At 39.0% G+C, this 14,118-nt stretch overlaps 1 protein-coding gene across 3 annotated transcripts in view; it reads right to left on the bottom strand.

Annotated features, from left to right (window-relative positions):
• The window catches only part of KIAA1958, a 101,538-nt gene that overhangs the window by 65,436 nt on the left and 21,984 nt on the right, over positions 1-14,118 (bottom strand). For all 3 annotated transcript variants that reach the window (XM_080667754.1, XM_080667753.1, XM_080667755.1), the window contains exon 2: positions 1,900-3,094. In XM_080667754.1, the coding sequence (XP_080523880.1) occupies positions 1,900-3,070 (1,171 nt within the window). In that variant the 5' untranslated portion in view covers positions 3,071-3,094. The remainder of the gene's footprint in view (positions 1-1,899; positions 3,095-14,118) is intronic.

The following is a 14,118-nucleotide window of genomic DNA, read 5'->3' as shown; positions in this document are numbered from 1 at the left end:
CACACCCACTGGAGAACTGCGAAAACCTTGGACTGCTTGTAAGATACCGCCGCCTATGGTACCCACGGTAAAGGCCCCACCACAGTCGTCCACAATTCGCCAGGGGCAGGGTTCTCACAAGCACTCCCCCATCTTGACTAGGGCGTGCGAGCCCATAGATTAATCTTTTGAAAAATTATGCTAAGTGCATATAAGCATAACCAGTGGACACAGACACCGGGGGGGGGGGGGGGTGAGGGCATGAGCGGAGGGGGGGGGAGGGCAATGGAGGGATAAGGACACATATGTGATACCTTAATCAATAAAGAAAGAAAAAAAAGAGAAAAAATTATGCTAAGTGCAAGAAGGCCATATCAAGAGATTACATAATGACTCCATTTATATGAAATGTGCAAAATAGGCAAATCCATACAGACAGAAAAGTTAGTGGTTGACAGTAGCTTGGAGGAAGGAAACATTGTCTGCTAGTGGGCATGGGATCAGTTAGTGGTGATGGGTGCACAAGTCTGTGAGTATACCAAAAACCACTGAATTGTATACTTTAAAAGAGTGAATTTTATAGTATATAAATTATAGCTCAAGAAAGCTATTATTTTAAAATTAAAGAAAAATAAACAAAAGCATAATTTTGAATCAAGATACAAATATTTTCAATGGTATATTTTATTATACCATGACTGTGTTAAAAAAAAATCATATATCAAAGGTTTCCTTTGGGGATCTTAAAGTTGACACTAACATTGGGAAAGCTTTTTGTAAAGCAACTTAATTCTAGGAAGTTATAGGATAAAGGCACAGGTACCTCAGGCTGCTAGGAAGCTTTTCACAAAATACATGACTTTCTTGAGAGGGACTAAAATGAAACCAAAATGTGCCACAAACTTCTGCTCTCTCTATCCTTTGCATGTCTCTTCATCCTTCTCCATGTTTCTAATTCTGGTCCTTTAGATTTGAAGCATGAGCCTCAAAGCATGACATCCAAACCCCCTTCATATAATAATAACCCAGATTAAGTAAGTACTGAATGTTAAAATTACAGAAATGAGATGTTCGAATTACAGATAATTATTTCCCTCTCCTCTCAATCCATTCCTGTTAGACCCCATGTATTATAGAAATGCAAGCTATCTGATTCTTTTAAATTTTGAGAGAAGAGATCAAATACTTGAGAAATGTTTGTTGTTTTTAAAAATAACTTGTTTTAAACTGCCACATCAACTAAAATAAATAGAAATGCCCAGTTGGTTCAGACAAATAAATAATAATGGTAAAGCATTAGGTCTATTGTCATTATATGCCTAACCCAGTGGTCGGCAAACTCATTAGTCAACAGAGCCAAATATCAACAGTACAACGATTGAAATTTCTTTTGAGAGCCAAATTTTTTAAACTTAAACTTCTTCTAATGCCACTTCTTCAAAATAGACTTGCCCAGGCCGTGGTATTTTGTGGAAGAGCCACACTCAAGGGGCCAAAGAGCCGCATGTGGCTCGCGAGCCGCAGTTTGCCGACCACTGGCCTAACCCAACATCATTTTGACTTCAAACAGCAACCAAATACCTTGGTACTAATAGGACAGCATACATTTTTTTTTTAAATAACTACATAAAAATTCAACTTAAGATCAGATACAAACCTTAAATCTAGCCACGTGTTTTCAACAGCACAATCCTACGGCTGTCCTCTCAGTCCTGAGGTACATCAACTGGATGGATGGCCTTAATTCAGAATTTCCTTTATAGCATCACCTAGATATAACACATTTCACTATTCTATCTTTCTGAGAATATTAAAGGCCCGAATTCTACCTAACGGGGCCTCTGGCTTTAGAAGTGCTGACGGTGCAGAATTCTCTGATGTACGTGGTTGAGGGACTCACTGTCACCTCACATGCCATACCTGGTATGCACTGTGCCATGGCCTCGGTGGTTATGGTTGGAGCGACTTGGGGCTGTTGCTGACTGGAGCTCACTTCTGGCTCTGTGTTAACCGAAGGAGAAAGGGCTACCTCGCAGGAGGAGACCTGGCTGGACAGATGGGGCAGGAACTCTTCGGAAGCCACTTGCTCATCCTGTCCAGGCAGCTGCAGGGCAGACAAAGGGATGCTGATCTGTTTGTTAGGATGGGATGTGCTCACAGGCATCTGCATGGCCACTTGCTGGCTGGTGCCATGGGTGCCAGAGGGTCCTCTGTTTGGTGAAGCCAGAGATGCCCTGGTGGTCTTCTGGACGATTGGTCTGGACATCACAGAGGGGGATGCAGACACACAATGTGTGTCCAGCTCTGTGCTGATGGCAGATGACACATGGGGAATTAGCTTAGCAGACCCTACACAAGAGGGGCCAGCATGAGTCTGAGGCTTGGGTTTTGCCATCTGTGTCAACGATAGGGCTGGTCCATCGACTCCTCCAGTCAGCTCTGCATTGGCCACAATGTAATAATCTTCAGGAATCTCTTGTTTGATCTTCTTGATGATGACATCATTGCTGCATTCATCAATCATCTGAGCCTGGGAACTTGAATGGAGAGAAGACGGGAGTACTCCAGGCCTTTTTCGAGCAATGCTTTGAGGCCTTTGGGTTTGGGGTTCAAAGTCACTATCCTCATCTGTAACAGAAGACTCACATACCATGTCAAACAGGGTGTTTTCATCTTCATATTCTTCGACAGCTTCATCCAGTTCAGAGGGCTCACTGCAGTAAGAGAAGTCACAAGAGTCTCTGGTCCGATTACAGTCTAGCTTCGCTTTCACTGGTCTCCCAGGGTACCTTTCAACTGGGCTAGTTTGTGTCTCAGAGGGCACTCCAATTATACTGGGACTATCCGAGTTAAAACTTCTGTTATCCTGGAAACAGACCCTCTCTTGGGAGCCAGCTCTGCAAGTAGCTGTCAGTGGCCAGTGATAAGCATGGCCAGCACTACAGCCCCACATTGCTGTCAGGTTCCCATGAGAACCTTCCGAAAGCAAGTGTTTCAGGTTAGGAATGAGGCTGCAAATAGTCCCATGGCTGTGGGCCCAGCTGACCAATTTGGACAGATTCTCAGAAGAGGTATGAAGGCAATCCTCCATGTTACAGGATCAGCAGTGTCTTTCCTAAAGGGAAATAATTAAAACAAGAAGTCATTATTACCCAAGATATTCCCATATGTCAATTACTTCAATTTCCTTGAACTATGGTCATCATGTAGCATAAAAAAGAAATGTATTTCAAAATGGTGTCTAGTTAGCCCCGGCTGATGTGGCTCAGCTGGTTGGAGCATTGTCCTGTACACCAAAAGGTGTTGGGTCCAATTCCCAGTCAGGGCACATGCACAGGTTTCAGGTTCAATCCCCAGTTGGGGCACATACAGGAGGCAACTCATGGATGTTTCTCTTTCTCTCTTTCTTTCTCTTTCTCTCTCACTCACTCACTCTCTCTTTCTCTCTCTCTCCCCCCCTCTTTCTCTAAAATCAATTTTAAAAAAAACTGTTATCTAGTTAATATCACTTCACAGGGACAGTAAAATGGTGATGATCTACAACCCCTATCTAAGGTGCTGGAGAAGGAAGGAAGGAAGGAAGGAAGGAAGGAAGGAAGGAAGGAAGGAAGGAAGGAAGGAAGGAAGGAAGGAAGGAAGGAAGGAAGGAAAGAAGGAAGGGAGATTTTCCTTATTTTTAAATTAGTAATCCCCAAATCACCCATGCTGATAGCTTCTTGGCAATCATCTCTGTATTATAAGATATTTGAACATTAAGCACTACTGTTTCATGAAGACATGGGGGAAGGGGTATCATCAATTTCTGATTTTTAAACCTCTCATGCTAAAAGTGATTGTCTCTTATAATGACCCTGCCTGACACCAGCCGGGTTCCCATGGGCTGGCGATCTATTTTTACACTTGCATGTACATTAAGCCTGTAAACAGTAAGGATGGACTACTTTGAACACAGTGAAAGCAGGCTAGGCATTAGAAACAAGGAACTATAAAGGCTTAAGCCCAAAGATCCTTAATCCTGTCAGGGTACCAAACTTTCTGAAAGTTCAAAATATGACAACTTAAAGAAGCATGTTCCAGGGGTTTCATGAGGAACATTCACTCACTTCAGGACCTGAGTGAGTGGTGAGCTAAATTCTCTAACAGATTATTGAGCAAACACGCACTGCTCTGACAAATAAAGCACAAAAGTCCTTATTACCAAGATGCTCATTAACTACAACCCCATAATCATGAGATTGTGAAGGGAAACAAAAGCTGTCATATTAAAAAATATTCACCAATGAGCTGACCATCTCCTCCACTCAAACTCCTCCTGCACCCTGCCCCCCACATCCCCCCACCTAATACTAGTGTCTATTCCTGGGAACTTGTTTATGTCACTCTCTCCTTCTGATTTTTGGATGCTGCAAACACCTGAGCACATAAAAGCAGGATGAATGTAAACTGAAACTAAAAGTGCTTCCAAAAATGCAGGATTTAAAGAAGTTGCTTTAAAATGCTAGAGAACTATGTTAATGATGTGTAAAAGCCATTTTAACAAATTAATGTCTGACAGACTTAGACTACTAAGCAAATGTGGCGGATTCTCAAAGATTAATGAGACTTCAATAAATACTTGTGGCCCGGCTGGTGTGGCTCAGTGGTTGAGTGCCAACCTATGAATCAGGAGTTCACGGTTCAATTCCAGGTCAGAGCATATGCCTGGGTTGTGGGCTCGATCCCGTGTGGGGTGTGCAGGAGGCAGCCAATCAATAATTATCATTGATGTTTCTCTTTCTCCCTCTCCCTTCCTCTCTGAATTAAAAATAATACATATTGTAAAAATAATAAATATTTGTAGACTGATTGAATTAGTAGAATCAGGCTATACAGAGTAATGAGGAAAAACAACATTGAGTAAAGCAAGAAAGCTGGAAGTTCAGAGTGTACAGAGAACAGCCAACACTTTCATTTGCTTGAAAATAGAGTAGGTTAAGGAAAGTAGCCAGATATGAGTTACGAAAAATAGGTTGGAAGAGCATGGAGAGTTACAAAGGTCAAGCTAAAGAACTGTACTGGGAAGGAGAAATCAGGGGACTGAACAGATGACGTTTGTTACAGTCCCATCCACGTCCACCATTCATGAGGTTATATATTATCAAGCAGGAAATTACATATTTGCCAGGCAAAAATGAGGCAGCACATCCTTTGATATTTCTTTGGTCAACTGCTGTCCTAACTGTCCTCTGCATGTTGAAAGCCAGTGTGCAGGGGGAAAAAGCCAGGGAACAGTGTGTGGAAATGTGTAAGTTGTGGAGCTTGCCAGACATGTAAAGAAATTAATCATTTCCATAAACCGTGACTCTCTACACTGGTGGAATATGTGTCCAACTTTAAATATGCTAAACTGGGACTCACCAGCTTTGAGCTACAAGGCCCTTCACCAATATTTATTTATGTATTTATTTATTTATTCAACATCAATAACTGAACATCAGTCCTCACTTAATGTCATTAATAGGTTTTGCAAGTTTAAGCAAAATGATATATAGTGAAACAAATTTTACTTTAGGCTAATTGATAGAAATAAGAATTAAGTTCCTACAGCATCTCATTGTCATAATGAAACATTATTCAGTACAACCTGCTCTACTCTGTTCCAAGCACTGCACTCAGTGCTAGAGATATAGCATTAAATAAGACAGATGTGATCCCCATTCCCACCGAGTTTAAAGTCTAGCTGGAAATGCCTACAATTAAACAAGCAATTATAAAATCATGTGGCATGACTGACGAAGTAATTGGGACTTCAGGGTCTTGATCTATAAAATAAAAGGGTTGGATGGTGGTTTCTGAGGATTCTCTAAGTTCTAACATTCACTCAAGTCTAATAGTATAGAAAAAATTTAAAACTTTACAGGTTGCTAGACACTTCCCTCCACTTTATAGTAAAGAAGGCCACAGATTAAGAAAAGGACTAAGAAATAAATGTACTATACTATGGAAATGTGGGAAGGAGGATTTTAGTGCACAAAAACTGGGTACACAGAGGAAAACAAAACATCTTTATTAAGACAATAGAGACAGACAAGGATTCACATCTATCACCTTTAACTAGTTAATAGGCAAAATAGCAACACAAACATCATTAGGAAAATATAAATATTGTAGGAAAATCTACATTCCAATGACTTGATGTATCAGCTGAAATCTCTTACAAATATTATAAGCATCCATAATAAGGTATTTTCATGATAGACATATTTCTTATACTTATTCATTAAAAAAGATTAGGTGTCTTCTATGTACAATAAATTGTACTAGATGCTGTAGCATAGTAACTGTAACAAAAATGGGTACTGATTTTGAGACGTTCACAGTTTAGTGGTGAAATTAACAAAGGAGTGAAGCATTTTATAGAATTCTTTGTGCAAACGTAAGAAAATTAGTATCACATGCAAAACATCATATAACCAAGGTGTTCACAAGAAATGGCCCACTCAGCACCTATTTACATTTAATAATTGTTTACTCAGACTTGTATGTAAAGTAGATGGTTCTTCCTTTTTTAAATTTTTATGGATTTTATTGGGGTGACATTGGTTAATAAAATTATATAGGTTTCAGGTGGACAATTCTATAATTCATTATCCGTACATTGTATTGTGTGTTCACCACCCAAAGTCAAATGTCCTTCAGTTACCATTTATCTCCCCTTCCCCCTCTTCTACTTCCCCCCACCCCTTTCCCCTCTGGTAGTCACCATACTATTGTTTGTCTATGAGTTGTTGTTTTGCTTAGTCCCTTCACTTTTTTTACACAATCTTCCAACACCCTCCCCTCTAACAGCTGTCAGTCTATTCTCTGTATCTATGAGTCTGTTTCTATTTTGTTAGCTTATTTTGTTCATTAGATTCTGTATATAAGTGAAATCACATGGTATTTGTCTCTCTCTGACTGGCTTATTTCACTTAGCATAGTACTTTCCAGGTCCATCCATGCTGTCATGAAAGGTAAGGTTTCCTTCGTTTTTTTACAGCCAAGTAGTATTCTATTGTGTAAATGTACCCCAGCATTTTTCTCCACTCATCTACTGATAGAAGAAAAGACCCAGATCCTTCCGAGACCTGGAAAGCTTATTCTGAACTGACCCGTTCCAACTTTTCCCTTCTGTATCTAAACTAAAAGCTATTAATATTACATAGCAGCCTTTTTAGTTATATTCATATTTAGTTATTTTGTATTTTACTGCTAAAACTTCCTTTTTAATCAGTTTGTCTTAAAACAGAGCAGATGTGCTGCCTAATACCTATTAGGCAGGTAATATACTACAATGATAATCCTTTCATCAAGTAAGTCTTTGAAGAGATGAGTGTGTGTGTCCACAAAAAGCACAAAAATATAAATAGAAGTCTTATTCCTAATAGCCCCAAACTGGAACCAACCCAAAATCAAAAGAATGCATTAAAAGTCTGCCGTATAGTCATACCATGGACAGCAATAAAAAAGAATATACTACTGATACATACAACGATAATGAATAAACTTCAGAAATATTATGCTCAGTGAAAGAAGCCAGGCATATCAGAGTATTTATTGTACATTCCATGTATATGAATTTCAAGTCCAGGCAAAACAATCTATAGTGATACTAGTCAGAATAGTGGTTATCCTTAGAGGGTTAAGGAGCACAAGGGTGATGAAATTGATTTACATTTTTCTTGGTGTTCATATGGTGTATACATATGTAAGAATTTATCAATCTATATAAAGATTTGTGCATTTTACTGCATGTAAATTATATATTAAAAAAACACACTCTAGGTATAGAGGCAGTAAAGTGGAGTCTAGTTTCCAAATGTAGGTGGTTCAACCCCAGAAATCACTCTTTTACTACACTATACAGTCTCAAGAATGTAAACCCAAGGGAGATGAACAGGAACTTGAAATAACAATGTCTGGCTGAATCCACTGCCTGACATACCAGTCTCATTTACGTGAGTATTTTGCTCCTTGGATGTCATGCAGTGTCATCATGTCTAACGGGTACTATCATTTCCTTAGTGTCATTAATCGATCTTCTTTGAGTACTCAGAAAGCCCAGCAGTCTCAATATCCTCTCTTTCTTGTCTTGGTTTTCCCAGAATAGATGCTGTAATAATGGTTCATCTCATGTTGAGAGAGTGGATTTCAAATTAATTTGCCAAAATATATTCACTAGGAGACAATTTGTAAATAGATCAATTCACTGATTATACCAAATTTATACTTTTTCATGTATTGAAGATTTCAATAAAATTTTAGTATTTACTTCATAGCAGCATTTTAAGAACTATTTAATTTGTAAAAAGCAAAGATTTGTAGAGTAGTTTAAATTTTCTTATGAATATATTCGTCATGAATATATTCAATAAATGTGAATATATTCTTTATGATGATTATATTCATGAATATATCCTCCTTATGAATATATTCATGAATATATTCTTCTCTGCCCTACAGGGAAAACATTTTAATGCAGTTTTAAATTAATGAATATCAATATATTCATGAACATTTTCATAAGTTTATATTCATATTCATGAGCTATGTTCTTCACATTGGGTCATTTTTGAACCTGGTTTAAAATTTAATGAATATCAATATATTCATTAAGGCTATATTCATATTTTCAACAGCAGATATTCATATTCATGCCCTGCACTATTGATCATATTTTGAGCTCAATATACATGTAGGAAATTTTGATCTCAATTTAAAATGTAATTAATATCAATAGATTCATTAAGAATATATTCATGCCCTAGCTGGTTTGGCTCAATGGACAGAGCATTAGCCTGCGGACTGAAAGGTCCCAGGTTCAACTCTGGCCAAGGGCCACATGCCCTGGATTGTGGGCTCGATCCCCAGTAGGGGGCCTACAGGAGGCAGCTGATCAATGATTCTCATCATTGATGTTTCTTTTTCTTTTTTTTAATATATATATATATATTTTTAAAAAAATATATTTTATTGATATTTCACAGAGAGGAAGGGAGAGGGATAGAGAGCTAGAAACATCGATGGGAGAGAAACATCGATCAGCTGCCTCCTGCACACCTCCCACTGAGGATGTGCCTGCAACCAAGGCACATGCCCTTGACCGGAATCGAAACCGGGACCCTTCAGTCCGCAGGCCGACGCTCTATCCACTGAGCCAAACCGGTTTCGGCTTTTTAATATATTTTATTGATTTTTTTTTACAGAGAGGAAGGGAGAGGGATAGAGAGTCAGAAATATCGATGAGAGAGAAACACCTATCAGCTGCCTCTTGCACACTCCCTACTGGGGATGTGCCCGCAACCAAGGTACATGCCCTTGACCAGAATCGAACCTGGGACCTTTCAGTCCGCAGGCCGACACTCTATCCACTGAGCCAAACCAGTCAGGGCCATCATTGATGTTTCTATCTCTCTCTCCCTCTCCCTTCCTCTCTAAAATCAATAAAATATATTTTTTTTAAAAAGAATATATTCATAAGAATACAATCATATTCATTGTGTATATTCAAGAAGAATATATGCACAAGGCAACTAACCCATCCAATAATTTGAATCTTTGACAAAATGACCATTCCTTAAAATAGTGTTAAGAAGAATGTCTATGTTTTTACTGGGGAACTGGCATACTTTCTTCTAGGTGGGCTTTTATCTACAAGCACACATGAGCCCCAGGGTTTACCCAGTGAGACTCATTTGGGCATGCACCAGTGCTGTCCCAGTATTTCAGATCTCACAGGCTCTGTTAACATCTCTCTGCTGTTCTTATTTTACTCTTAACACAGAGATTTGGAACATATACAGAACTAACAGGTTTTTTTGCCTGAATTTAAGAATTTCTAGCAATCCCATAAGCTAATTATTACTCTACCTTTAGGTATCATTTTGGTTCTACATTTTAGATTTGTTTTCATCTTACTTTTTTTTCATTTATCTGATTTGACTGTTCTGTTCTTACTTAACTACTAGAGGCCCAGTGCACGAAAATTCATGCACTCGGTGGGGGGTCCCCTCAGCCCAGCCTGCGCCCTCTTGTAGTCCAGGACCCCTTTCTCCTTACCGCCTGCCTGCTCCCTGCTCCTTAGCACTGCCTCGGAGGCAGGAGAGGCTCCTGCCACCGCTGCTGCACTCACCTGGCTTCTGGCTGAGCAGTGCTCCCCCATGGGAGTGCACTCACCAACAGGGGGCAGCTCCTGCGTTGAGCGTCTACCCTCTGGTGGTCAGTGAGCAGCATAGCAACCGGTCATTCTGCTGTTCGGTTGATTTGCATATTACCCTTTTATTATATAGGATTTTAATGTTAGAAGGAAACACCCTTAATGCAATAAATCCTTATAAAAAATCACAAAATCTTAAAACTGGAACAAAAGATTGCCATTAAAAAGAAGGATGCCTACTAGTCATGAGCATTCAAAACTGTTCTAATAAATGTGTTGGCCCATGCAATAAGGCAAGATGACAGACAAAAATATTAGAAAGAAATCACAAAACCAGCATTATTTCCTGATGACAGGCCTATGTACCTGGAAAAAGAGTAATATTTTAAAAATGTAATTAATAAACAGAGAACATGAAATTCCAAATAACTTAGAAACTTAAACAAAAACCAAGAGTAGAATATTTTCAGAAATTTGAATTAAGGCATTTTTCTCTTTATTTAAGAGTGATTTTAAAATTTAATATGTAGCCCTGCCAATGTGGCTCAGTGGTTGAGCAACAACCTATGAACCAGGAGGTCACAGTTCCATTCCAGGTCAGGGCACATGCTCAGGTTGCAAGCTTGATCACCAGTGAGGGGAGTACAGGAGGCAGCCCATTGATGATTCTCATCATTGAAGTTTCTATCTCTCGCTCCCTCTCCTTTCTTCTCTGAAATCATAAAAATATATATATTTTTAAAAATAATAAAAATTTAATATGTAAGTATTACAATAATGCAATCACAGAAAACATTCTGATGGAGTTTTCCTACTTTTTTATTAGTATCAAACATAGATAAAAGTTTCAGGGGTGAAAAACATCTGGCCCAAGATAAGGCCCATAAAATCATTCTCTCTGGCCCTGCCAAGGCATTAGGGGCAAGTTAATTAGATGTTTGACCAAATATAACAGCTTAATTTTTAAGTTGATAATTTTGAATGGCTCGCAAATGATGTTGTAAATATCTAAATGGCCTTTGACAGAAAAAAGGTTCCCCACCCCTGAACTAGTAAAATGATCACCTATATAACTTCCACAGTCAATTATTGTTAATAAAATAAAACATTATAACATAAATTTTAAATAGTTTGTTTTTTTCCTAATACCTTATCATTGTAAAATATTCAGATAATACAGTAAAAGCTGTAACATGGATGGACCTTGAAAATATTATTCTAAGAGAAATAATCAAGTGGTAAAGGACCACACATTCCATTTATGTAAAATGGGTAGAATAAGCAAATCTATAGAGACAGAATGTAGATTAGTGGTTGCTAATAACTGGGAGTGACTTTGGGGGAAAATTAGAAGTAAATGCTAATAAATACCAGGTTTCTTTTTAGGGCAATGAAAATGTTCTCAAATTGATTATGGTGGTCAGGTTGCAAACTCTGTAAATATGCTAAAACCACTGAATTGTATAGTTTTAGTGTATTTTTGGTATGTGAAGTACACCTCAAGCTGATATTAAAAACAGAAATTAATTATAGTTAAATCAGTTGACTTTAAAGGAGTTCTGAGGTAATTTTGAATAAGGAAATCAAGATGCAGAAAAATGTACATATTATCCCATATTTTTGTAACAATGGCAAAACTGCACACATAAGTATATGTGTGCATGTAATTAATGAGCATGGAATAAATACAGAAGGGTACATTCTTGATTATCAACATGGGTTACCAAGGTAGGGGGTGCTAATATGGGCAGAGTGTGAATAGAGGGGAAGGAAGTGGTAGCAATGTAACACAGGGACTGTTTAGACAAACTGCACCTAAAAAGAAAGCCAAGATGTGTCATGTCTGCAACTTATTTTCAGATGGTTCAATAAGAAAGTATGTATCCAGGGGTGGGCAAACTTTTTGACTTGAGGGCCACAATGGGTTCTTAAACTGGACCGGAGGGCCGGAACAAAAGCATGGATGGAGTGTTTGTGTGAACTAATATAAATTCAAAGTAAAGGAGCGGAGGGGAGAGCAAGAGAACCCTCCGCTCTTTCGGCTCCGCGGGCCGGACAGAACAGCTGAACGGGCCGGATCCGGCCCTCGGGCCGTAGTTGGCCCACGGCTGCAGCCGGTTTGGCTCAGTGGATAGAGCGTCGGCCTGTGGACTGAAAAGTCCCAGGTTCGATTCAGGTCAAGGGCATGTACCTTGGTTGCGGGCAGATCCCCAGTAGGAGGTGTGCAGGAGGCAGCTGATCGATGTTTCTCTCTCATCGATGTTTCTAGCTCTCTATCCCTCTCCCTTCCTCTCTGTAAAAAATCAATAAAATACATTTTTTTTAAAAAAGTGTGTATGTGTAGACATGCATAATTTCACATATGCATATATGTATATACACACACATAAAGATAAATTGATAAATATAATTAAATGTTAATAGTTTATATGATACACAGTTATTTCTCCTTTTGAAACAGTGTTATGAACAGACAGCCAAGTTTTCTTACAATGATTTTTAAGGGCTATTTTGAGGGCCAGTATTAAGAAAAGAGGCCTAACAGTTTTGCACAGTTCTTTTTTTATTTTTAATAATATATTTTATTGATTTCAGAGAGGAAGGAATAGGGAGGGAGAGACAGAAACATCCATGATGAGAGAGAATCATGGATCGGCTGCCTCCTGCAAGTTCCCCACTGGGGATCGAGCCCACAACCCGGGCATGTGCCCTTGACCGGAATCGAACCTGGGACCTTTCAGTTCGCAAGCCGACGCTCTATCCACTGAGCCAAACCTGGCTAAGGCTGCACAGTTCTTAATTATCATCTTAGTGTCCTGATGAACCCCATTATGAAGAATTCATGGGCATTCTACTGAAAGATACACTAGCTTACTTATCAAGGCACAGGGCAAGCTTATTCCGTGCACAGTGGCACACAGCAGACTGGAAGAACTGATCCCATTAACACCATGAAATGAGACTACTAGAATGGAGCCCCAGTTGTGTGTGTGTGTGTGTGTGTGTTTAATCTTTATTGTTGAAAATATTACATATGTCCCCCTTTCCTCGCCATTGACCCCTTCTAGCCCTATCCCACCTCCCACCCCAGGCCTTCACCACCCTATTGTATGTGTCCATGGGTTATTCATATATGCATACAAGTTCTTTGGTTGATCACTTCTCACCCCACACCTATGCTTCTATGTCTCTGGATCTATTTTGTTCATCAGTTTATTTTGTTCATTAGATTCCACATATGAATGAGATCGTGTGATACTTGTCTATCTCTGACTTCACTTAGCATAATACTTGGAGCCCTAATTTTTTATGTTGCTTTCCTGATTCCAGAGCTGGGCTACCAAATGCTGTGGTAATCCCGCCACTGTTTTATACACACATCAGAACCTTCTATTAAAACAGACAAACCTTCTATCAAACCAGGGAAATGACCACTCCCATCCCTATTCCTTTGCATATATTTCCCAATGATAGAAAGAACAGGAGGTTGGGCACGGGCCGTTAGGGACAGGGTCATATTACAAACAAAGTAATTTTCCTCTGGCTTAAGAACAACAACAAAAAGCCCCTATGAATGTATTTCTAAATGTTAAGTTAGAAAGAAAAGTATAGTTTTTACTTTTTTAAAAAAGGGCTTTACAAAAAGAAAATCAATTTAAATGCACCTGCCTTTAATTGTGGTACCTTTGCAAATTTTGTGAAGACTGGAACATATAATCTATAAAATCTATAAACTATCATCTATAAACTATAAAATCTATAAACTATAATCTTCCGTCTAAACCCCATCCTGAGGATATCCAGAGACAGTAGCTAAAGCTACTCTGCCACTTCCAAGCCTCAAATCACACCTACACCTCATCGCTAAAAAAATATTCAAATCAGCCAGATAATGCTAGGAGGCTCCCCAAGGTATCTATTTAGGCCATCAGTCTCCTATGAGAGGAATTGAGGCTGTCCCACAA

The sequence above is a fragment of the Plecotus auritus genome, assembly GCF_963455305.1.
Source record: "Plecotus auritus genome assembly, chromosome: 5".
Lineage (NCBI taxonomy): Eukaryota > Metazoa > Chordata > Mammalia > Chiroptera > Vespertilionidae > Plecotus > Plecotus auritus.
This window is presented reverse-complemented; position numbering and strand designations above follow the sequence as displayed.